Genomic DNA, 23,879 nt, shown 5'->3' on the forward strand with positions numbered 1-23,879 from the left:
CATGCCAAGCTTTGTGTACTGTCTCTCTGCCAAATCCATATGCAGGATATCAGTAAACAAAATAACATTGAGTTCCATGTTTCACTCAAGTTCCAGCGTTTGCTTCTGTATTAAGAGGAAGGGGAATTGCAGGTCATGTGTATCATACCAAAATTATTTAGGTTAAGATTACAGAACACAGGGTTTTGAGGCAAGACTGATATGGGGCTTTGTTGGGAAGATTTGAGACTAGAACAAAAAGTTAAGTCAGTTGCACTATGTAACTCAATTTGGGGGTTTTCTTTTGCTGTTTTGGGAAGGAAATAGACAAATTCTTTAAATTAAAATATTTATTGAATTAAAATGTTCTTAATTTTAGTTACAGTTAAAACAGATTGTTTCCACCTTGTCAACATTCATGCACAGTGGGCATCCTCCCACCCAGCTAAAATAAGTTATTTCCCTTCACATAGAATCAATCAATTACAACAGCTGCCTACAGAGATACCAAGACAATTTAGTTCAGTGAGCATAGCAGTCACAGACTAGACATTTCTCTTAAGATACTAAGTTTGGCCACAGTATGCAAGCATCTAGGTAAATGCAATTAAGTGGAGTTTGAACTGAAAATCCTCTTCTGAAGATCAACAGCTGCATTTTCTAGCCCCAGGATTTAACTTAGCATGCCATGAATACACATTTCATTAATAATAAAGCTAAATGCACAGTCCCATTTTCTACATGGGTCTATATTGCATAGGTCACAGAGGAATAAGGGTCTTTGCAGAACTCACCATTGGTATTATAACAACCATAAAAAGCAAATTTAGCATAAAATTGTAAATGAGATAGATGTAAAAAAAATATTTTTAAAATAAAATTTTATTTTTATCCTTATTGTCTGGTTCCTTTTCACCTTTTCTGAGCTTAACAGTGCTCTGTGGGAACTGCCCAGCTTAGGAAAAAGTTAAACAGTGAACACTTGAGTTCAAGAATGCAACGATGTTACCATTACTCAAACATACTCAAGTGGCTTCTCACTTAAGAGCATGACTAAGCCTATTTTTTCTACAAATATATAATTTGACAATTATCTAGTACCCCTACTAATCTGTGTTATATACAGCATCCAAGTTCACCTTGAGCAAGCAGTGCGTTGAAGTCTACTCCAGTAAATAAATTTATTGGTGGTGTGTAGTATTTTTCCTAATACCAAGAAGAGATTAAATTTTGTTTTTGTTACCTGCAATGGAAAAATGTTACTAAATTTGGGCTTTTCACTATTGCTTCTACCAGATTAAATAATTGTCTGCAGGGATAGGAAGGTACTAGACTACCATAAAAGGCAAGCCAGAATTTCAGACCCTAAAATATACTGTAAAATGAAAGGCTGGTCGAGATCCATACCCTCCCCCCCACTCTCTTCAATGCTTCCCTTTGTGTACCCCTGTGCTCTTGCCATCTTGACCTCCATTCCACATTCACCTGCAGGCTTTTTGCATCTTAGCTTTATTGCTACAGCAGTTTAAGGTCCTGCCAGGTAGCAGCTACAGAAGCAGGGCTCAAACCTCTACCTGAGCCACTTCTACCCCTGCCACCAAGACACTGCCCATCACCTGGGTTAGCTGTAATGTGAAAACTGTATAAACAGAAGGAAATTTGTAGCTGGTAAGACAGCAAAACAAATTTTACATCTTACAAGCACATGCAAACCAGCTGGTTGATTCTCTGTAACCCACTCCTTCCCCAAACTGTTTTCTGACCTGACATGAAATTGGAATGTGCAACAAGTGAACAGTACACTGTATGTACCCCATCCATGCATCTTTCTAACATCGGTTGTTAAGCACATGAGATGCTGTTCTCTTTCCTTCTCCAAATGCAGCAGACTGCAAGACAGTCATACCTGCTCTGGATAAGAGGTAGAAGGACACAGTTATATCACTATCTAATCTTACCTTCTTTAAAAGGAGTTTTTTGAGGAATATTTTCCTTGCTATCATGCTGGAAAGCTTTGGAAGGATCAAAACGCCTAATGCCCTGGATTGCATTCAGTTGCTCCTGGAGATCTCTGTTGCTTTGCTTTTCTTTTGCTAACAGTGCACGCAGTTTTGAGACATCCTAAAGAAAGCATAATGCTTGGAAATTAGATTAAGAACAGGAGAAAAGCCTGCTTCATCATTTACTGAGGCAGCCCTTCTGACTAATGCTGAACACAAACATACATAATTATTGGTGGCATTAAAAAAACCCAAACCAAACATACAGAGAAACTGCCCCACTGTACAGTTGCAGTGTAACACCACTACACAGGATGGTAGCCAAAATTTTTCAGGTGCTGCTTTCAGATATACCAAGGTATACCAAGTCTAGAACCTTATAAACTGGATTAAAAAAAGCAACCAAGCTAAGAGTAGAGGTACCTACTTGCACTGGTCATCTACATTCAGTCAAACCTGAAACAGATTCTCTTACTATTTCTGGAGGTGGGTGGTTTCTGCTAATTAGCTCTTGTAGGGAATTTAAGAACCAAAGAAAGCAAGTCACTTGCAGGATTAGTCTATAAATATTTGGAGACAAGCCAAGTGAATTTGCAACTTTGAGATTTCTACTTTTTCATTTCACAAACCTGCTTCAGGTGTGTGTTCTCTTCCTTCAACTTCATAACATGCTTGATTTTTTGCTTCTGATTCTGGTGGCCAAGTAGTTTAGCATATGCATCACTCAGTTTATTCAGTTCTTCTTGTGCTGCACCATGCTCGTTTAAGAGTGCATTCTTTTCTGCTTCAAATGCATCTAGTTGTTGCTGAAATACATACAGAAACTTTTAGAACCCTTGAAATTATATACAGGTTTTTACTGAACTGCAATCCCCAAAAGAAAGTCTGGTTTGGGAAGGGGAATAGCTGGCTCAAGAGATTAACAGCCTAGGAAACCGTTGCAGGATAACCAACTTAAACTGGCAAATACCATGTTCAGCACTCAAGAGCAGAACATGAGTAAACTGCACAAGTCTTATGTCAACAGATAGTAATCAACATCTACTTGACACACCTGAAAAGGCTTGGTTTTGTTATGCAAGTCTTCATACAGATTACGCCAGGTCTTTATCTCTTCTTTCAAGTCAGAGGTCACATCTTCATTTATGGTTTTCCTAAGAGGCGGAGTAACATGTTCATTGTTAGCTCTCAATGCCTTCACACTAAAACTTTGTGCTACAAATATGCAGGCTGAATTTTGAGAAAAGTCACCTTGATCTTTCCACTTCTAGCTTTCTTTTCAGATCTTCAGTTTGCTCTTCCAGTTTTTCCTGAAGTTTAGTCATTTCTGCAAGGCATGACTCTTTTGTTCTCTCAGTTTCTGCTTCTTTTAATGCAAGCTTTGTCTGGACTTCTAAAAGCATCCTGAAGAAAATACCATCCATGAGCCCTTACATATTTTTTTTTTTTTTTTTTTTTTACACTTCTCTAAACCAGAAGTAACCACAATTGGAAAGCTGTTAGTAGAAGAACTGAAATAAAAGTTTGTGCAAACAAAGAAACTTAAAGATTACATATTCATTCTATTTGGTAGAGCACCACATTAAGTTCTAGTTAAGAAGGCAGCTTTAGTTGGTGTTTTTTGGCTTAAGCAGAAGTTTGTCTAGTACCTTGCACATTCTTCTTTTGCTTTATTTTTAGTGTATTCTGCTTCCTGAAGCAGCTGTAGATTTTCTTCCCCTGTTTTTTTTAGGTTGGCAACTTCTTCTTGCAGAGTGGTGTTCTCTAATTTAAGATTGCATATTTCTTCAGCTGTTGCCTTCTTGTAGCTGGTATTAAATGCAAATAAGGAAAAATTTGTTACATGTGATAAAGCCCACATTGACATATTCAGGGTTTATAAGACCAATATAACATTGAAAAGTAGAAGAATTTTTATTATTTTGATATGGCTGTGTTCCATCACAGAAATCATGAGCTAATGAAGTCAAATCACATTTGCATAAAACCATAAGCAGGAGGACTACAACATATTGGTTGGACTATATGATCCCTAGAGGTCCCTTCCAACTCTGATTCTGTGAAATTCTGCAATACAGATACTTTTACATTTTGGTAGATTTTAAACACAAGAGACCTCTATATCTAAAGCCAATTAAAAAAAAAAAAAAATCTATCTGTAGCTTGCATTAACAAATATCCCACTAGATCCTTCAAGGGTGCCTTCCACACTTAGCAATAACAGTATCAGTTTTTAAATATTTTAACAAATGAATATTTTGAGATACGCAAGAACTGCAGGAAAATTCTCAGTTTGGTGCTAATTTTGACCCTAAACAAGAAGTCTTCTTGCAACAGATTTTAGTGCAAAGACAACACCATTACTAGATAAAACTTACTGAGATTGAAGAGCACTTTAGTATTCTAATTGGTTACACTCTGGAAGAAGAAACATTCAGTTTCCTGAACTAGATACTGAGCATGTCCTTAGCCTTGACTAGTACTTGAAAGGAATAAACCTATTTCTTACTGCTATCAAATACTCCATAATCCTCATCTCACTGTGCCAATACTCATACACAGTGTTAAGTACCAAGGCACAGGATCATCCACCATATTTCATCATAATCCTTATCCTAGAATTTAATGAAACTTAAATACCTTTTGAACTCTGCAACAGTCTTGCCAAGTTTACCCAAGGTATTGCTATGCTCCTCTTGGATTTGCAAAACAGCATTGCTGTGTGTTTCCTTCATTTGCTCCAACTCCACATTCTTCCTGAAATAAAAATAGAGCATTCTACTCTGGAGATAAGATGTCTGAAGGCATTAGCAAGTGCTTTTATCAGTTACAGAAGGCTTGCAGTGGGAGCAACAAATTAATTGTGACAAACAACTAACTTCTCTGCCACAACTTCTCAAATATGGAAGCACAATCTTTATATCATATTTAACTAGGTATTGCTCCCTCCCCTTATTCTCTAAGATAGCTGTAGAATAGGTTGGATACCTAATAGTAAACTTCCAGTCCATTAAAGGAAGAAACAACTTGCTTGAAAATCTTCCCTAGTCATTGCTCTCTCCATGAAAAACATACAACACATGTATTACCCTTCTCAGCAACATCATAGTACTGCAAGTACCAGCATTTCAAGCAAGTTTTAGCACTTGGATTATACAGCTTTAAATTAAGACAACATAAAAATTATTCAAGTCACTCTGCTGGATGAGTTATCTAACCGCTATCAACAATCAACAGCCACCCAGAAACAAATTTAGATCTGTTCAAGTCAAAACCTGAATTAGGCTCAGAAGAAGCCGCTTATGCAACTGATTTAACATTTTTCCTTTCAGAGCTTTAGCATCAAAGTTTTTCACAAACCCTTTCAACTTCACTTCCATCTGTGAAAGTTCAAAAGCTTGAGATTTGATTTCTTGTTCCAAATGCTTAACCAACTTTTCAGCTTTCTTCTCTTTAGCCTGTAATTTATTCAGCTCATTCATTGTGACATTCAGTTCTTCTTCAAGAAGATATCTTTCACGTGTTACCTCATCTTGAAAATCTAGTAACTTCTGGTGCATGGATGAAGACAACTCCTGCATGCCAGAGAATCACAGACTTAAACTAGTGCTTTTCTAGAAAAAAAGACTACTTTGAAGTGTTCAAACTTAAAAGCACAAGCATAAAATCAAATCTACAGGAGGAACCAGAAGACCCATCACACCAGCTACGATTCTTAGAGCTCTGTGATCATGCAGTATGTTAGCCAGTACCCACTTGAAGACTCCCCAGACGAGACCATTATTATCACAGTCATGACATGCATAACCAAAATCAAAACCTTTAGTGCCAGTCATTTGGATTAGAGTCTATTTTTATACTATTTTATAGTCTGTATTTACCTTCTCTTGCTGCAGCTGACAGATCACATCATGATGTTTTTGAAGTAGTGTTTGGTGTTCCTGTTCTTCTAAGCCCAATTTTTTTTTCAGGTCTTCTATTTCAGCCATCATACTCAGGAATTTTCCTCTGCTCTCAGACAACTCTTTCTCTGCATGGAGGAATTATCAACACAAATTCCCTTCTCTATCTTCAGAGAACTACATTATCTGTTTTTCATAGTATTTCCATCCTAGCTTTCCAGTTAGCGAAGCAAGGTAAAACAAAAACAAACAACCCCCTCCCCCCCATTTTTAACCTATCTGGAAATTCCTCAAAACTGGCTGAAAGTATGCCAGCTGAAAAAAACCTAAAGTAAGAATCTTTGGATGAAGGAATTAGCCTTCATTAGGACAGCAGTATCACTGGTTGAAGAAAAGGAACTATAATGATTTTAAACCTCTTTCTACATTATAGTACCACATACAAGCCAAATGGTACACAGAAAAATGACTTAGTTTCAGGCTGCAGGACTGCTGGCTTTGTTAGACAAAGTGGAAATGAGGTGAATAAGGATTCCTACACACATTCTCAGCATCTCAATGAACTCGTGCACAGGCTGCTAACAGCAGATTGAGACAATATCATACTGCTTCTCAGTGCAGATTAAGGAATGTTATTTGTGTTCAGCTTTTAGATTAAAACCATGCCTACACCAAGTAAAAAAATTTTCATTTCTATACTATCTACTTAATAACCCTGCACAGAAATGCAAATTTAGGCCAAACAGATGCCAGATGCAAGGTATTTTCCATACTGTTAGAAATATGTCTAGTTTTTTCAGCTGGAGCTCAGACTTGACTTAACTTGGAACAAACTCATCTAAATGGACATTTTAGAACAAACCTGAGATACTTTAAGACATGCCAGTGATGCCACATTTGGGCATTAACAATTACCTTTTTCTTGTTCAAGCAATTGACACCTTTCATCAAGTTCTTTTATCAGTTTAGATGATTCTTCCTCTTTTATTCTGAGGGTATCCATCAGGATCTTGATATTTTGGTCTCTCTTTATCACTGTCTCCTCCATCTGGGCAATATCTAGTTTGTATTTCTCAACTGTATCTGCCACACTGCTGTAAGAGAAAATTCAAGTTTTTTTAAAAAGCTTACACTTCAGCACAAAGAATGTTTAAGACAGGGTTTCCAGTAGGAAAACTGCCTTTGCCTACTCCCTTAGACAAGTTTTTACACATTAAGACAGTCCAATTAAAAATACAAGTGGTGTATTTCAGCACTGATGTTTTGTTGTATAAGAAACTTAGAATCACAAGAAAAAATAAAGGTTTGATTAAAACAGAATTAGTCATTATGATTGCTTTACAGATAACTGCTACAAATTTTTACAGATTTGAGTTTTGATAAAAAAGCATACATATTAACAAATGAAATTTGATACTTTCACCATTTTCTGAGCTAGGGATACAGAACTGTGAAGACTAGTTAGTTGCAATCAGTTACAAAGCACTGGATTAGTAATTCTATAATCAGACTGCTGTTCATATGTAATTAATTCATCAAAACTCAAATACAAATCAGAGTATTGCAAAGTCCATGGGAAGCCAAGAGCGTTGGTTTTTGCCTACTGCACACTATTTTACAAACGAGGTCTACAAGACATTGCCCTCAGTACCTCAGAGGAAATGGATTTAGCTTTGAATTTGAATTGGATTTAGCTTAGTATGAATCACTTGGGTTTAGAACACGATTTCAGGACCCTGGTATAAAACACTTCCATACTATTGCTTAGTTGTTACCTGAGCTCTGTGATATATTCCAGAAGTTTTTCAGTGTCAGACTTATCTTCAACTTTCTCTCTCTCAGTAGCAGACCTAAAACCAGGAATTTTTAATTACCGTCATATTTAAACAATTCAGAGCTACATACAAGGTACTGGTTTACTGATAAGAAAGTATAAATAAAACAGCATTACTTAGTAATCAAACATATTTCTCATAGTCTAGTTTCTCTGACAAACTGGTGTTGGCTCCAAGAGGTGATACTACCCTTTTTTGATACTTGTTCTACATAGTCTTCTCAATTGGCAGTGAAAATCTGGGCCCTATTCTGTCACAAGAAAGTATGCTAGACCAGGTGCATTAGGTAGACAAAGCACCATTCCCTGTGGTACCTGCATTATTAGCTTTGTATATTTTACCTTCAAGTATAAAATTTTACTCATAGTTGAGCTCTTGAATGCCAAGTAAAAGCATACTCCTAAGAAGGATGCTACAGTGCCAAACAAGCAAAATTGATGTAAAATATACCTTAAATTAACTCACCATCCTCAGAAATAACCTACCCATTTAGTGCACTGCTCCTGTGCAGCATGTTACATCTTTTGGGCAGAAGAGAGAGTGCTCATTTGGAACTCCCTACATTTTGCTGCCTCAGCCAAGACACTTCCCAGCTGCTGTTCTTCAGGGAATGTGTCTGGTGTGAAACAGCTTCAAAGGCACCACAACTGCCATTTGATACACATGGCTGGAGAACACAGGTACTTATCAAGTCTGTGTGAAGTGCCTGGCACTTCAACTAGGACCTCAGCTCCTGATGTAATACTATCATTCTCACTACTAACTTAATCACCTAAAGGAGCAGACACCAAAGCATCCAATCTATATGAATATCTACATGATGTACAACAATTGTTTTTGTGTTCCATCTTCACCCCACAACCAAGGAAATTTCACCAATACCACAGTGGAAAACAAAGGGCTTAAGTTATATGGTTTGCCTTTTGGAAAAAAGTTAGACACACTAGAGGAACAATATTTTGTATTTTCATTTTACAAGAATACAGCAGTTCCTAAAGCTTTGTTCCATCAGATGTATTCCATGTCACAATATGACTAGTTTCCATTCTTTTTTACCATGGAGACAGCCTGTGTTTTCCTTAAACTACCTGCATAAGTTAGACATAAGCATGTAAGTACAGCTACATGATAAAATGTCATCTAAGTCAATTCCTTTCCTTATTACTTACAGTTTTTCTTCTAATTGTGCCACTTTTCCTTTTGACTGCTCTAGATTCCTTTGCACTTCCTGCAGCTTCATTTCCATGTTTTCCTGTTTTGCAAGAGCAGTCTTAAAAAAAAAAGACAAGTATTATCACCAAAATGAGATTTAGTTAAAATTATTTAAGAGACAAGTTAATAATAATTTAATGATTGCACTTGCTAATATGCTAAATGTGATTCAAAGTATCCCTCCATGAAAATATTAGCTATCTGTTGAAATAGCAACCACCCAAGAAATATAAACATGCGTAAGAGCTTCAAACTGTACTTAGGACCACTGGCTTTCAGAGAAATTAATAGTCTGACCAAGACTGACATTGCAAGAGGTATTTCTAGGCTTCATTACTTGAATTCAGACTTAGTCATTAATAGAAAAACCAAGAACATTTGTTGTTTCATCTTTCTCTATTTTCAGTATACAGAAAGTAGAGGAAACTATTAAGTTAAAGACAGCAACAATCTGCAGTTCCATTGTAAACCTTTCATTGTCTGTTTCTAAACACCTCATAATTACTATCACGTGTAGTGCAAATGGTCATACCTTTTCCTTAGCATCCCTCTTGTTTCTCAGCTTCATTAACTCCATGCATAGGCTGCTCATTTTCTTCTGTACACCATCTTCAGACAGCTTATTAGAGATTAATACAAAACAACTAAGCATGACTCCTTTATAACAATTTCTCCTCAGTCTTTTAGCAGTGTCACCCTCCCACCCACATCACAGGTCTCTACCCACCCTTGAGAGGGATGTTAGCAGGTCCTGTTCAGTTTTCAGACAGAAGCACACAAGATCCCAAATCAGGTGTGCTTTATCCTGTGCCAGTGAAAGGGCACAGGGGATGTGAAAACAGATTCTGATCAGAAACTCAAAGTGTTCTCTCACCCAGGGAGCTTAATAAAAGCAAAGGAAAAGCAAGGATGTGTTTGTCTGAATACCTTTGACTTCAGCAGTTCGTTGGTTCTTGTTAGTTCCAGAAGCTGTTTCTTTAGGCATGCAACATTTGCCAAAAGAGATGTTTTCTCCTGAACTGCAGCACTCAGCTTTGCTTCAGTCTTAACAAAATCCTCATCCAAAGCCTGAAGTTTTTTATCCTGCTCTCCACGCTCTCTCACTAATACACGAATCTAAGAACAGAGGTATTTTCTTTCTTATTATTCTTCTTAAATAACATCATTAGTTTATGTCTGGTTTTCTTGGAGAAGCTAAGTGTCCGAACTGTAATAATTTTCATTCAGAATACATACCTTCAATTCTGTCACTCAGAAAAGGAGATAAAAGAATCACTACAACTCTGTTACTAAACACCAGTTTTGCAGTTCTGACGTATGCTATTGAGCCAATGCATGATAAAGTTACAATAGAACAGAAACTGTCCTGTTTGGCTGTGGAACAGAAAGAAAATGTACTAATAAGGAAAAGCTAGTTGCCTTTTTAAATTTTAAAAAGGCTTCATAACTTAAATTTTAAAATATTAGCCCAAAACCTTTAAAACTACTACGAACTTTTAAATTATGCAAAATTTAATCAAAAAGTTAAATTGAACAAAGGCAAGCAAAATGGTTGCTTAGCTGTCTACAAACATCAGGATTTAATGTAACTCCATTAGCAAACCCCATGTTTTCTACATCCCATAACATTTGATAAGCTCAGCTCTACACAGACCCCTTTGCAAACTACTTGTTCGCTATGTATACAAGAGGCTAGTTTTATCAGCTTCTGTTTTTTATTATGTTAAGGGGGAAATTTATTACAGGATTGCATTCACATAACGTATTCATACCTCCTTCTCCAGTGCTTTCTGTTTCTTTTTCTCTTTCATGAGGATAAGATCTTTTCTAGGCTTCAGGGTCCAAGTAGCTGGCTTTTGAAAACAGACGGTTTAGAAATATTTATATTGATCTCTAGCTGCATACTACCTTAAGACAGTAAAATATAGAAGTGGACACCTTGGTATACACAACATAGGTAAGATACACACAAAAAATAAATACCAAACATCTCTTTCCCTACACCAGCTAAACAACCCTCAGGTTACAATGGGTTTCATCCTGTGTTTTCTCATTGATGTTACTCTGAGTGGATAGCTCATAACCATTGTGACAAGAAGGATATTGAGAAAGTATAAGACATTACTACTCCCTGAATTCCATAAAAAACAATTTCATCTCTTAACCACAGGTTTGTTTGAAGAATTCCTTCCTACATCATCAGTCTAGTGAACTAAATTAGTAACTCAGGATTATAATTTTTCAACTTGTTAACCTGAACAGCTTGAAATCCATATCCACAACACATAACACTGAGAACCTGCATATACAGTATCATTCCCTCCTTGTTTCTCTTACCAGTAGGTTACTGCTCTGCCCTCCACCTTCCTAAAACGAAGCAGCCACAATCACAATGAGCAAGAAACATCTAACACTGTAATGCCAAAGACAACAAGCCAACTCCATAGTCCTAAGTAGCCACCATTTGATTCCTAAAGATGCTGCAATTTCATATTTCCATTTCAGTTTGTAAGGAACACTGGCATAGTAATGTGTTTTGCAGTTGCCTTAAGAAGCTTAATAGCAATTGTATAAAGGAGCTAGCTACATGATTTAACAAGTTACAGTAAGCTTTAGCTGGAATTTAGAAGTGCAGCAGACACCACAGAAGAGCCTTACTGTTGATCCAAGAGACACAAGTCTCCTTCCAGTTACAGGAGTAGGTGCACTCTTCTCACTGTTCAGATTTGTCTCACCTGCAGAAGGAAATATAAATGAACAGTGAAGGAAGAGGGTGTGTACACATGAGAGAAGTTTAATCAAACTAGATAAGGTTAATTGACTTTTTATAGCAAAGACAAATCTAATGTCAGCTGTTTTCTTGATGCCATCAGGCGGTCATCTGAGAAACTTTGAGAATTTTTTTGAGAATTCTGCCACACTTCCTTGCCCCAGCCAGATCCATGCTCACTGTTTTCAACTGAGGCATGCTTGAGATCTGAAACCTCCATGGAAATATCACTAAAAACAAGGTTAACATTAATTAAATAATTTATTTGCTCTACAGAGGTCCCTCTAATTAGCAGAAGTCACATATAAAGGAATTTTTGGAAGATTTGGGTGCATGTGCTCTTACAGCTGCTATCCCATTGGGCTGTAAGGTAAGCCCCTGCAACAGAGAACAGTTTCTAAGCAAAAACAGGGGAGTCACAGCATGTAAGCACTAACAGTTGTAGCCTTCAGAGATACTACACCATTGTGCTCTTTACAACTGTTAGGACTTACTCTTTTGTTTCCTAACCCGCTGGCATGTTTCAGAGGACAGAGAACTTTTCAGTGCATCAGAAGCTTTAACATCAGAAGATGCTCGCAGGGGAGTACACACTGGAAACAAAAATTTCAGAACAGCAAAGAACTGTTAATGTAAATAACAGGGATTTCACTTCAATGAGCTGGTAACTAATGCAGGTTAAAACAACTTGAAAACAAAACCCAAAAAAGCAAAAACCAAAGTCTCAGCTCTTCTCCTCCGACCCAGATTTATACAAAATGTATGCAGCATAAGTATCAAGGGAAAAGGTTGAGTTATTAAACTGCCAGTAAAATAAAAAACTGTGATTTAAATATATACTATCACACGGCATCTTACTAGTGATAGCAGTACAATAACTTCCATAAAGAAAGAACCCAAATGGTTAGAAGATCTTAATGCTAATTGGTGAATGAGCCAGTCAGTCTAAACTGTTAAAAGACAAAAAGCAGACTCAAGTTTTTTTCAGCATCTTTCTCCAGTTTAGAAGTTATTATGGAGATGCTAGTGAATTACAAACTTTTTCTGCAAAGAACTTAAATTCTTATTTAAATATTGCCTAAAAAACCCCAAAAACAACAATTTAAGGGAAACAGCAGACAAAAACAAGACAGCTACAAATTGTTCATACAATTATCACTACATTCACGTGGTCTCAAGCCCAATAAGAACTTATCTGTTTGCTTCAATTCTATGCAAATGAGAGCAACTTCACTTATTATGAGAACAGGTGAAGGTAGCAGAGGCGCTCATCTACAGCTATAGGCTGAGTGCGAGAAACTCGTACAGCAGCACTTCGCTTGTGACCAGCTCTGTGCTTGCTCTTGGAGGTTTTGTATCTCCATACCAGAAGGCTAGAAAACTAGAGTTTGCCACCATTTTATTTAACACAAATACATATATGCTCACTGCTTCTTCCCTACAACCAGGGATTACTTTCCTCCGAGGCAGGCCCGTACCCGCAGTTACCGGCGGCTCTCCTCACAGGGGGAGCGCGGGCAGAAGGACCGGAGCTCATCGAGGTAACGGCCCACCAGCTCCCCTCCCCCCTGGCACCACGACAAAAGGCTCGGGATCCCTCCCCTCCCGCGGACAGCAGACCGAGGGGCACGTACCTGAGCCCTCGTTGAAGCGCCGTAGGGGAGCCCTGGAGAAGGCCATGGCTACAGACAGAGCCCAAGGCGCTGCCGCGGCTGCGGCATTCAAAGGGATGGCGCACCCCGGACAGCCAATCACTCCTCCCGTTCCGGGCCGGCTCAGCCAATCAGAGTGCTGCCACGGAGCAGGCGCGCCGCCGCGCTGGCGGCACCACGGAAGGGCAGCCGTGTCCGCGCTGCGCATGCGCGGGGCCGGCGGCAGAGGGTGCCGGGGGCGGTGTCCCCTATGTCGGCTCCGTTCGAGGAGCGGAGTGGGGTGGTGCCCTGCGGGACGCCCTGGGGCCGCTGGTACCAGACCCTGGAGGAGGTGTTCATCGAGGTGCAGGTACCGCCGGGCACCCGGGCGAAGGATGTCCGCTGTAACCTGCAGAGTCGGCAGATCGCGCTCTCCGTGGCGGGCCGGGAGGTGCTTCAGGTACCGGCGGGCCTGGGGGCGGCGGGGGGGGTGGGATGGAATTACCTCTATGCCGTCTAGAGCGTCCCCTCTCCCCTCCTTTAAATATCTAGATTTAGATAAACTAAAGCGGAAATCTATTAGGAACAGTTCTGCGGACCCGCACGGTCTTCTCTGAAGCCGATGAGAAAGCTGCGGGCAGCGCGCTCCCGCGGATTTGCTTTCTTCCGTAGGGATTTTGCCGTGTTCCAGAGCACAGTTTCCATCCCTACTGAACGCCAACAAAAAAACCGCAAACAGGCAAACCCAAACCCGTCTAAAAGTAGGTTTCGTTTCACATTGGTAGCGAATGGTTCCTGGTAGCATAACGTCTGTGCAGTGCACCAGAGCTGTGCCCGACCCTTGGCAGGAGCAGGAGCATTGTCATGGCAAGGCTTGAAGGTGGCATTACCCGGAGAAACACGAGCCCTTCCAGTCAGCTGGGATACTCAAACCGTGACAAATAGTTTTACTCTACCGAATGCTTCAGTCAAAGCAAATATTTAAAGAAATGGTGTAACAAAATATAATTATTTGACTGTATGCAAGTCTATACATATAGGGCCAGATCACCCTATTGCTTATCAGTAGAAGACAAGGTGAGATGGGTGTAAAAATTCATAATTTAGTATTTACTGGGTAGGGAACAAGTTTTCCTGTTTTGTAATATTGTACATGTCTTTTGCAGGGTAAACTTTTTGACTCTACAGTAACTGATGAAGGAACGTGGACATTAGGTAATAATCTACATCTGGAATAACATTATGAGGGCAACAGAAGGTCTCAAAATATGCTGCAGAAGAGTTTACCTTTTTTTAATGGGAAATATTACCTTCTTCACTGTACATAGCTTTGTGGAAAAGGCAATCATTATTACCAGACTAAGGAACTGAAGTAGTTCAAAAGCCCAAGAGATTAAGATTAATTGAAAAATACCTCATCTTGGAAGGTAACAGTCAATGGATTATATACAAATGCTTCCATATAGGGAGAAGTTTTTGCAAACCCTCAATAAAGCTAGACAATTACAGTACAGTAATGTGATCTGTGCCTCTCCATAATTGTTACTTTTCTTGGTTTTCCCCTCTTCTATTTTTGGGATGAGTGAAAAAGCTTACAGTGCAAGAGAATAACAAGCTCTCTAAAAATCACACTGTAGTGCCTACAGATAATGAGCAAAAAAAAGATTCTCTGATCATTACATCATAAATATTGTAAAGTGTTCAGAATATTTTTGGGTTTAGCAGTCATGTTTGTGAACTGTGCCTCTCAGTGTTTTCCTAGGATGGATTTTGTTTTCTATATAATTACTTATTCTAAATTTTGATTACTCCTACAGGACATGAAAACTAAAAGTTTTAACAACATGAAGTGATGCCCACTTTTGTCCAAGCATGTGAATATTCAAAATACTTTATAATGATGTACTTATCAACTGAGCAGAACTAAACATCCTACATGTTAACTTTGAAATGTACCTCAAATATACTGTCTATAGGTATACTGTCTGTGTGTGAATCCTTGATTATTCCTCCATATGTTGATAAAACTTAGTTCTGCCCTTTATCAGAAATTACTCTCTATATAACCTACCCCCAAATCCTCCTTTATTACTTTAGCCCAGTTGTATATATTAAGAGATTAAATATTTTCTCTGTTGTGAACCACTCTAAAAGGTCAGTTTATGTTTGCAACAGAAGTACTTGTGAACCAAGTTCTAGTTCCTTAAAGCTGTGTTGGCATTTTAGAGGCCAGAAAGGGGAGAGGTGGCTGTATAGCCACCTGTTTCTTGTTAGATTTATTAATTTATCAACAACCCTGTTAGCATCATCATTAGGTACTTAAATTACTGAATACAATGATTATTTTATGTGTCTTTTCCTTCAACAGAAGACAGGAGGCTGATAAGAATTGTTCTAATGAAGACAAATCGAGATGCTGGAAATTGCTGGACATCTCTGTTAGAAAATGAATATGCTGCTGATCCTTGGGTACAGGACCAGATGCAAAGAAAACTTACACTGGAGCGATTCCAAAGAGAGGCAAGTTAAAGGAATATTACTACAACTTATATTTTGTGTTTGCACACAGATGTTATGGTCATGAAAGCTGAGCAAACTTGTTCTGCTGTCCAGTGCCATGGAACCAGATACTGTAGTTTCAGATGTATAGAATGCTCATGAGGCTTTTTCAGCGTACTTTCAAGAGGTTAATCTGTCTGTAGGTTTTGTGAAAAGTTGCGTTTGGGGGAGTTTGTTGCATGACACTTTTCATCTAAGTTATCCTACACGCAGTCTCTCATCTAGAATTCTCAGAGAGCCATATTTAGAATATACTTCTAACATAATGTTATTGAATATATTTGCTTATAAGATCAGATGTTGTAGAATAGTTCATTTGAAAATATTTTCCTTAACCTTTTAGTAAAATTGCTCAAATTGTTCTGGTATTTCCATGTGTGCCTGCAGAACTGTAGAATTGCAACTTACTGCAATTGCAGTAAAATTGCAATTTAACAGCTTCATCTGCAAACTACTTACTGCAGGAAAGAACATCACTTTTATGAAATGTGTTATCCAGCATGGCAGGTACTTATATTTTTAGAGTAACTTAAAGGGAAAACAGAAAGTTGTCTTTAACTTTCCTTAATATTTCTTTACTGGAAGATCCAACTGCTTGCCAAATTGAGAACAGCATTACAAATTCACTTCCACAGCAGGCAACCAAACTCTTGACAGTCCAAGGTTTATGTGTTAATGAGTTTTCCAAGAATTTCAGTGCCATGACAAGTTGATTGTTATAAATACTTGTTAGAATGGTAGAACATTAGCAGAAACAGTTTGGGGTTTTTTATTTATTTATTTGTTGGTTTTGTGTTTTGTTTTTTTTTTTAAATATTTTTAAGATTAATCTATGTACTCAACTTTTATCTCCATCAGAACCCTGGATTTGACTTCAGTGGGGCAGAAATTTCTGGAAATTACAGCAAAGGAGGACCAGACTTTTCTAGTCTTGAAAAGTAAACTTTTTTATCTGTGTTCTTGGAGAGCAATTTACACATTATACTTTAAGACTGAAATAATATAACTGGTGAAGACTTCAGTGATCTCTTCAGCAGCCTGTAGTCAAGTAATTACTTTGGTGAAAATAAGGAAGATTCCTTCCAGTAGAATGAAGACTCAAGTGTTAACCAGCTGATTTGTAAGCTGTCTTAACTTCGTAATATTAAGAGACAAAAGTATAGAGAAAGGTGACTACAGGAAAGTAACAACTTAAGCAGAATTTTGGGTTTGGGTTCCTTGGGGTTTTTTTGATACACCACAGTAAACTACTCAGTTATGAATATACCTGTTGCCTTTATGCAAGAATACCTTATTCACTATTGAAGAATAGATTGTATGAACAAGATATTGAATATCTTCTTATAACTTGCAACAGGAAAGTATTGGGATGGCTACAGTTACACTTTTCCTAAGATACTTAAATCAGTCTTCTTGACACTTCCACATCTCACAGGATTTAGAGTAATTAAAAATAATTTCCATCAAGCATCTCAAGTTTTTCCTGTTGATTCTCTAGCCTTTCCCATGCATCATCAATCTCTTAAAAAAAAAAAAAAAAAAAAACTTAAAAATCTCCATGATTCCTTACCTCTTACCTTTAAGTTTTCCAGGTACTGTTCAGACACAAAACACTTTATAGGCTTCCTTTGTAAGATGTTTCATAACGAACAGGAAAAAAGTTACTCAGCAAAGCACGTTTCAATGTTTAATTGGAAGAGACGTATCTTTATATTGAGAGTTGACAATACCATTACAATTGCACATTGTATCTTCTCCATCCTCCCCTGTAGGCTGACCACACCCTTGTTCAAATTGCTTGTATGCTTCTGAGGCAGCAAAATGGACAGCTAGCACTGGCAGATGCAAAACCTCATTACCTATTACACAGTGCAGTCACTCCCATAAGTTCATGAGGAGGCTTGATTTGTCCAGTATAGAGCTTTGGTACCAAGTCTTAAGTGAAAGCTTTAACTAGCTTGAGATATGCAAAGAATGGTCTCCCCCCTTAGCTACTCCTTCCCTCAGGGGTAAGGGTTGGTTAACTAACATCTAAGCCCACATTATATTCAGAACATTCCGATCTCTCCTTCTCCACTAAGTCAGTTCATATGAACACTGGTTACTAGTAGTTTATCACTGAAAGCCTCTGTTCCACAGTGACACAGAATTGAAGAGGTCAGTATTTGCATTCTTCCAACAAGTCTAATCATCTTACATATAATACATTCTTATTCAATTCCTTGTTAGCACCTGAAGCCTGCTATGCCTCAAGTACTGATCTGGTCTTCTGAGAAAATTTGCATTTTACAAAACCTGTCATTAAAGACATCAGAGTTGAAGCAATCTTCAATGTTTCTCAAATAGATTGCTCCTACATACAGGCCAAGATAGGACATTAGCCCTGCTCCTACTGTACTTGTAAAATGTACCAGTTCAGCATCAGCATTTACCTCTTGTACAGTTAAACTTTTGAAAACTGAATCAGATTTGTGGTGGGTGACCCAGTACTTTCCCTCAGCCTTCATTAGGCATCTCTATGAAATAATTTATAATCCCAGTTAACTACACCTCTTACAAAATATTCAAGTTACTGATGGTGTGTTAGTGACTACCTTTACAAGGCAATGAAATAAGGTTTCTCTTTTCTCCTGCTCTTGCAGCTTGAAATGTTCAGTGTATTTCACATAGCCTAGTGAAACCTACTGGGTGTCTACAGTAGAAGGCCAGTGCCTTACACACCATGAACATGCAGACACATGACACTTGAGTGGGATGAGTCGTTAGTTTGATAGGTTTAGTACAGCACTGTGCTACTGCACATGATGTTTTTCTGGTGTCATGTAATCTTTGGGAAATGAACCTGCAGTTACAGTAACCCAAAGTTAGACTATGTAAGCTGGTCTACAAAATATAAGGTGTTAAAATTTCTTTTGTTACTGTGGTATTTTACTCAACAGTAAACAGTCTAGCAAGTAAGACTGAAAACTAACACTGAATATTGCTGAAATCTTCATGAAAAGAACATAATTGCTGGAAGGATCTTTAGTCTGAAACATTACATATTGTCTCCATGAGCTGCATTCTTCATTATTAAAATTGTGTTTCAGACTTTGTTTCTCAAATATTCATGTGTCTGTTGACAAGATACACGATGGTTCTCTGCTCATTTAATTGTATTCCTGTAAAAAAAACAAACAAAAAAACCCAGTCAACTGAAGGGCTTTCTACAGGAACCAAAGTGTCACAGTTTAATATAGCAAGACAACAGTAAGACAGCTATTACAGAAAATATTTTTATTTGTAAATAAACTTTCGAATTAAAGTCTAGATAAGGAAGTAGTTCACTATTTCGACAGAGTAAAGGGACAGTAATGTAAATAACAGAATTACAGTTTTTAGACTTTACTAAGCAGTTATAAAAATAAAACTTTATAACTGTCTTCATTTTAAGAGGGTTTACGTGATCACAAGAAACTCATTTTAATAGGCAACTCTTTCCTCTTAGCTGATTCTTTTTAGGATAAGAGCAAGCCAAGTTTCTTTGCCTTTTTACCACATTTTAGTTTTGAATGAGGTCAGAATTTCTGTAGACCACATTTCTGCTCCCACAAGCACACCAGAAGCTCAGTTCTTTCTCCAACATTCATATATTAGGTTGCCACTTCCTTAGGTACAGCACTGGCTCAAGCGCCAGCCTGTATGGCAGGTCTGCTTCATTTATGTTACATGTCTTCAGTAGGTTACCCATATGGAATAAGATACTTTGAGGTAGTTAACTGCTGATTACTTCTACATTATCAGAAGTAGATTTTGCTAGGAGTTACCTATTGTGAGCTGGTCTCTGGAATTGTAGGGAGGTGTGTTATTCTGTAGTAGCTATGTTTAAGCTGCCGTGCAGTACGTCCAGACACAATCCATTTTAATTTCTGGACATTTGGTTTGGAGCACTTGCTTGAGGAATATTCTGTAAGGCACTTTAACACCAGTTCCTTCCAGAAGGTCAAATCTCTGTTGTTTACCTAAATACAGAATACCCAAACAGAATCTCATGTTAATATCTCATTAAATACTTATTTACTGCATGTAATTTCATTAGACAGGAAGCCAAATGGAAAGAAAACAAATGAACAACAAACAAAACAACAGAGCCACAAAAGAAACCAGCAGTATGCCAGTGGAGCTCCCACTTCCCCTATGTAGACTGTTGCATTTTTCTTCCTCCCCTGAAACTTTATACGTACCTTGGAATGCAGCTGCAGAAATTCCAATGCCTCCGTCAATTCCAGCAGTTTTTGTTCTTCTATCTCCAGTGCCACAATAGACAGTGCCAAGACAGAAGGCTGGAGGTGAGAGAAAATACTTTTAAACATTGCTTTGTGAAGCTTCAGTAGTGTCATTGTCTTTGAGCTTTCAAAGCTCAATAGTTAGCTGATACTAACCAATAAGTGGGAAAGTTTGAGGTTGTTTTTTTTAACATTTACCTTGGCTTTGGAAAACATGATTCTGCAGTGACATGCTTTAAGCTGGGTCTCAAGTCTCTCAAGATTAAGGTATTTTCTCCTACAATAAAAACAGATGAGTGAACATAGAAGAATGTAAGCTTGATCAAGGCAACACTACCCTGGAAACTCAGAGAAGCTGTAGAATGTTCATTAACTCAACAAAGGCCTTGTACGTCCCAGAAGTTCCAGGGTTAAAATCAAACAGGTGTTCAGTTTGGGCCCTCCTAATGACAGTAATAAACCTTGTGTTACAATGGGGGAGAGGTGCATTGTCAAAATAGGCTTATCAACAAAGAATTTTAGTGCTTACTAGCAAAAGGAACCTCTTTCTAAGCCAGATTTTCAAATTTTTGCAATGAGGCAATACTTAGTGCAGTAGAGATTATACCATCATTATTGAGCAAGTTTGGTTTTCTGCTCAATACTCTTTAAATAAATTTATGCAAATGACATTCAAAGTTAAAATTATATTAAACCAAAACTATTCATATTTATGATACTAACCAATAAGTGGGAAAGTTTGAGGTTGTTTTTTTTAAATACAGAATGGTAATTTACTCTAGTAATTTCCCTGTTTAGCTTTCTACACAGAAAGACTTCTGGATCATATGCAGTCACAGCAAAATAAGCATTAGATATTTTACCTTTCACAGCTTAAATTCTCATTAATGAGTGAATGATACAGTTGTAGAAATTGGAAGGCTGTTGTAGCTTTGACTTTCCAACACAGCTTCTCCAGTACAATTTTCTCCATTCTCATCATATCAGAAACAGTAAACCTATACTGGCTTATTCGAATTAAGTCAGTGGCTAATGGAACATTTCTCTCTTCTTCTGATGCCTTCACAGCCAAGTAGAAGCAGCTGAGTCCAACACAGCCCAAGTGTTTAGGCTGTATCTAAATAAAAGCAAATTCTCATTACTCTCAGAGGAAGGCCTTTAATCAGCCATTTCAATATGTCAGTACTGAATTACATATGGAAAAATGTATTCTAAGAAAAAATTATGAGGGTTAGGGGGAATTGTTATGGGTTTTTTTGAAGACTGGGAAACGCTTCTTTCTACTTAGATTCTTATCTTGATTTAACTATAGGAGAAGACGGTTGTACACTACAAGTTCTGCCTCATAAATCTAAAAAGCAAGATTGCAGAAAAATATATTTTGAGGTAGATCTCATTTTTAATGAGGTAATAGCCTTATCAGAAGCTTTTAATATTGTACATATGCAATAGTATTGTTCAAGTATTGTACATATTGGATTACGCAAAAAACACCCCCCTTTTTTGTTACTCTTTTCTATAAACACACACACATATATATGTACATATCAACAGATGTACTTAATTCCATACACTTTACAGTTCCCATTTTTACTGCTTATATTGGATTCAGAATTGTTTCAAATAATCAGTTACTATCCATCTAGCTTTCTCATTTTTAACACACAAAGAAATTAAGCTTTTGCTCTTGGTCAAATAGTACAGTGGTACTCCTATCTCGTTAGACAATTAAAAATTACCCATCTCAGCATACCACATATGCACAATAGAATGGAGGGCTAATTAAATATTTTACTAGATTCTGAGTGCTAAACAGCATCAAGCCTTTTGATATACACGAGGCAAGAAGTAATTCAATATGTTACTGTGTACATGCAACAGGCAAGACAAACTGTTAATATATGTGTTAATATGGCCCTCATTTCCAGGCTTCTGGGCATCCTCAAGTTGAAACTGATGCCCTCTCCCTTCTCTTCTACAGAGGAAACAGCTTTCTTAGCAATACTGAAGTCTAAACATGTAAAGTAAGTTTTTAGCTCTTGCATAATCAGAGGCTGTGAAAGGAGCTTCTGACTGAAGTTTACTTCAGTCATCTAAACCCAAGATGTTCTAACTTATAAAACAAACAATGCAGTGAGCAGAAGCTAATGACTGAGAGTGAGAGCCTTACTCTAAAAAGCCTTACCTTCATTTTTGACAAGAATCTATCCAAGAAATTCACAGCCAGCAAAAATGTCTCTGTATGGAAACCCAAGAATTGAGTTAAGCTGAGGAGATCTTTCACTTCAAAGTCTCGCAGCTTTGCAGTCATTCGGAGGCCATTATCGTGAGCGGATTCAATCAGTCTCAGGCCAGAGGCCTTCGGCAGACATCGTAACTCCTGTTCCAACAGGGCTGTGAGCTGGCAGAGCAGCTCCTGAGCGTCAGTGGTTACAAGCGTTTCAATCATCTGTAACGAGAAACTGGTGTTAAATGTATCAAACAGGTCAAAAGGGGGAAATTACGAAGTTACAGCTGTCTCTAGAGTAAAGATAGAAACTTCACTTTCCCGGCAAGTTATGGGAACTAATCCTCTAAGTCCAAGTACTTCTGCTACAACCACATGTGTGGACCTGGGAACGGGTCCGCTCGGGCTCTCACCGGCGGCCTCGACACCGGCGTCCCAGCAACCGGCAGCGAACCTGCTCCTGCGCGGGGCCCGACCAGCACCGTCAGCTGCCGGTCCGGGTGGGTCCCGTCCCTCACAGAAACCACGGTATTTTTCTACCGAGTCACACACCCGCCGCAGGGATTGGGGGACACCACAGCCCTGCCAGCACCAGGCCAGAGGGTTCCGCAGCCTGACCCCGTGTAACCCCACGTCAAAGTCCCCGCAGCTGTGCCGGTGCCGCCCGGAAGGCTCCCGCCGCGCTCCCGATCCCAGAGGGGACATGCCCGGACTTGCACTTCGCCACCTCGGGGGCTCCACCGGCGGACGAGACATCCGTCAGCTTCATCAGTGGGACGGGGCGACTTGTCCAGCCCCACAGAAAGGACGGGGTACACGCGGAGAAGCTCAAGCCCGATCCCGCTGGAGCCCAAACCCACCCCCGGCAGAGACCAGCCTGGCCCCGTGTCGTTACCTTCTCCCTGTCGCCCCGCTCTCCCCTTCGTGAGGAGAGCCGCAAGCCTGCGGGACTCGTGGTGCCAACTACAGCAGCACTGAGAGGTCACTCTAAGCGCTGCCCGGTGCCTGAGATACCAGCGTGAGAACACCGAGCGTACCCCAGCCCACACTGTTCCGCCCGGTGCTGGGGCGGGGGCCAGGGGGTGACAGACAGGCGGGCTGACCAATCCGAGGGCGGCACTGGTGGGAAGGGGCGGAGCTCCGTCGCTATGGAGCGGTCGGGCCAGGGCGCGGAGAGGCCTCTGCCGGCGCCTCAGGATAAGGGCGCCCGTCCCGTCCCACAGCCCGTTGTGAGAAAGCCGCTCCTTACCTTGTCCTCCGACGGGCTGCAGAGTACAAGTCCCCGTGCTGGAAAGCCTTCGCCGGGTTTCCGCCTTGCTGCAGCTTTCTCTTCAAGGCAACGGATACGGTAATGTCCGTCCCGCCGTGCACAGCGTTGTGAGGAGCTCTGTCAGCTCAGTGGATAGAGGAACACTTTCCCCCTCTGCACCCAGTGCTTCAGCAAGAGAGTCTGAAATGTTTGTTACAGCTCCTGGCTGTTTTTTGAGGGCAGCAGAGTT

The 23,879-nt window shown here is 39.2% G+C and overlaps 3 protein-coding genes across 9 annotated transcripts; 1 reads left to right on the forward strand and 2 right to left on the reverse strand.

Moving 5' to 3' along the window:
- Positions 1 to 311: 311 nt before the first annotated feature.
- Positions 312 to 13,419, reverse strand: HMMR (hyaluronan mediated motility receptor). Of its 4 annotated transcripts, none has more exons than XM_071759257.1 (18): positions 13,333 to 13,419; positions 12,193 to 12,291; positions 11,587 to 11,663; positions 10,701 to 10,781; positions 9,856 to 10,044; positions 9,461 to 9,547; positions 8,886 to 8,986; positions 7,657 to 7,731; positions 6,797 to 6,972; positions 5,861 to 6,009; positions 5,340 to 5,554; positions 4,620 to 4,757; positions 3,629 to 3,787; positions 3,231 to 3,383; positions 3,034 to 3,133; positions 2,609 to 2,785; positions 1,938 to 2,100; positions 312 to 1,222 (listed from the first exon to the last, which is right to left on the reverse strand). In XM_071759257.1, exons 1-18 carry the CDS (start codon positions 13,376 to 13,378, stop codon positions 1,203 to 1,205), a joined length of 2,205 nt encoding a protein of 734 aa, XP_071615358.1. In that variant the 5' UTR covers positions 13,379 to 13,419; the 3' UTR covers positions 312 to 1,202. The 4 variants fall into 4 exon arrangements, with proteins under 4 accessions (XP_071615358.1, XP_071615359.1, XP_071615357.1 ...); XM_071759258.1 differs by having other exon boundaries at positions 4,620 to 4,736; positions 6,797 to 6,975; XM_071759256.1 differs by having other exon boundaries at positions 6,797 to 6,975.
- An 82-nt stretch (positions 13,420 to 13,501) lies between these two features.
- On the forward strand, positions 13,502 to 17,154 carry NUDCD2 (NudC domain containing 2). Its single transcript, XM_071758349.1, has 4 exons — positions 13,502 to 13,789; positions 14,496 to 14,544; positions 15,698 to 15,849; positions 16,747 to 17,154. Exons 1-4 carry the CDS (start codon positions 13,601 to 13,603, stop codon positions 16,828 to 16,830), a joined length of 474 nt encoding a protein of 157 aa, XP_071614450.1. The 5' UTR covers positions 13,502 to 13,600; the 3' UTR covers positions 16,831 to 17,154.
- Positions 17,155 to 17,562: 408 nt separating this feature from the next.
- On the reverse strand, positions 17,563 to 23,468 carry CCNG1 (cyclin G1). 4 transcript variants are annotated; one of them, XR_011728801.1, is made up of 7 exons: positions 23,276 to 23,468; positions 22,339 to 22,602; positions 21,017 to 21,270; positions 20,352 to 20,430; positions 20,112 to 20,210; positions 19,424 to 19,889; positions 17,563 to 19,049 (listed from the first exon to the last, which is right to left on the reverse strand). XR_011728801.1 is itself a non-coding variant. In XM_071758346.1 (7 exons), the coding sequence occupies exons 2-6, from the start codon at positions 22,600 to 22,602 to the stop codon at positions 19,695 to 19,697; spliced, it is 891 nt and encodes a 296-aa protein (XP_071614447.1). In that variant the 5' UTR covers positions 23,276 to 23,468; the 3' UTR covers positions 17,563 to 19,605; positions 19,688 to 19,694. The 4 variants fall into 4 exon arrangements, 3 of the variants coding, with proteins under 3 accessions (XP_071614447.1, XP_071614448.1, XP_071614449.1); XM_071758346.1 differs by having other exon boundaries at positions 17,563 to 19,605; positions 19,688 to 19,889; XM_071758347.1 differs by having other exon boundaries at positions 19,695 to 19,889; positions 23,276 to 23,467.
- Positions 23,469 to 23,879: the final 411 nt, after the last annotated feature.

Source organism: Heliangelus exortis, chromosome 15 (genome assembly GCF_036169615.1).
Source record: "Heliangelus exortis chromosome 15, bHelExo1.hap1, whole genome shotgun sequence".
Taxonomy (NCBI): Eukaryota; Metazoa; Chordata; class Aves; order Apodiformes; family Trochilidae; genus Heliangelus; species Heliangelus exortis.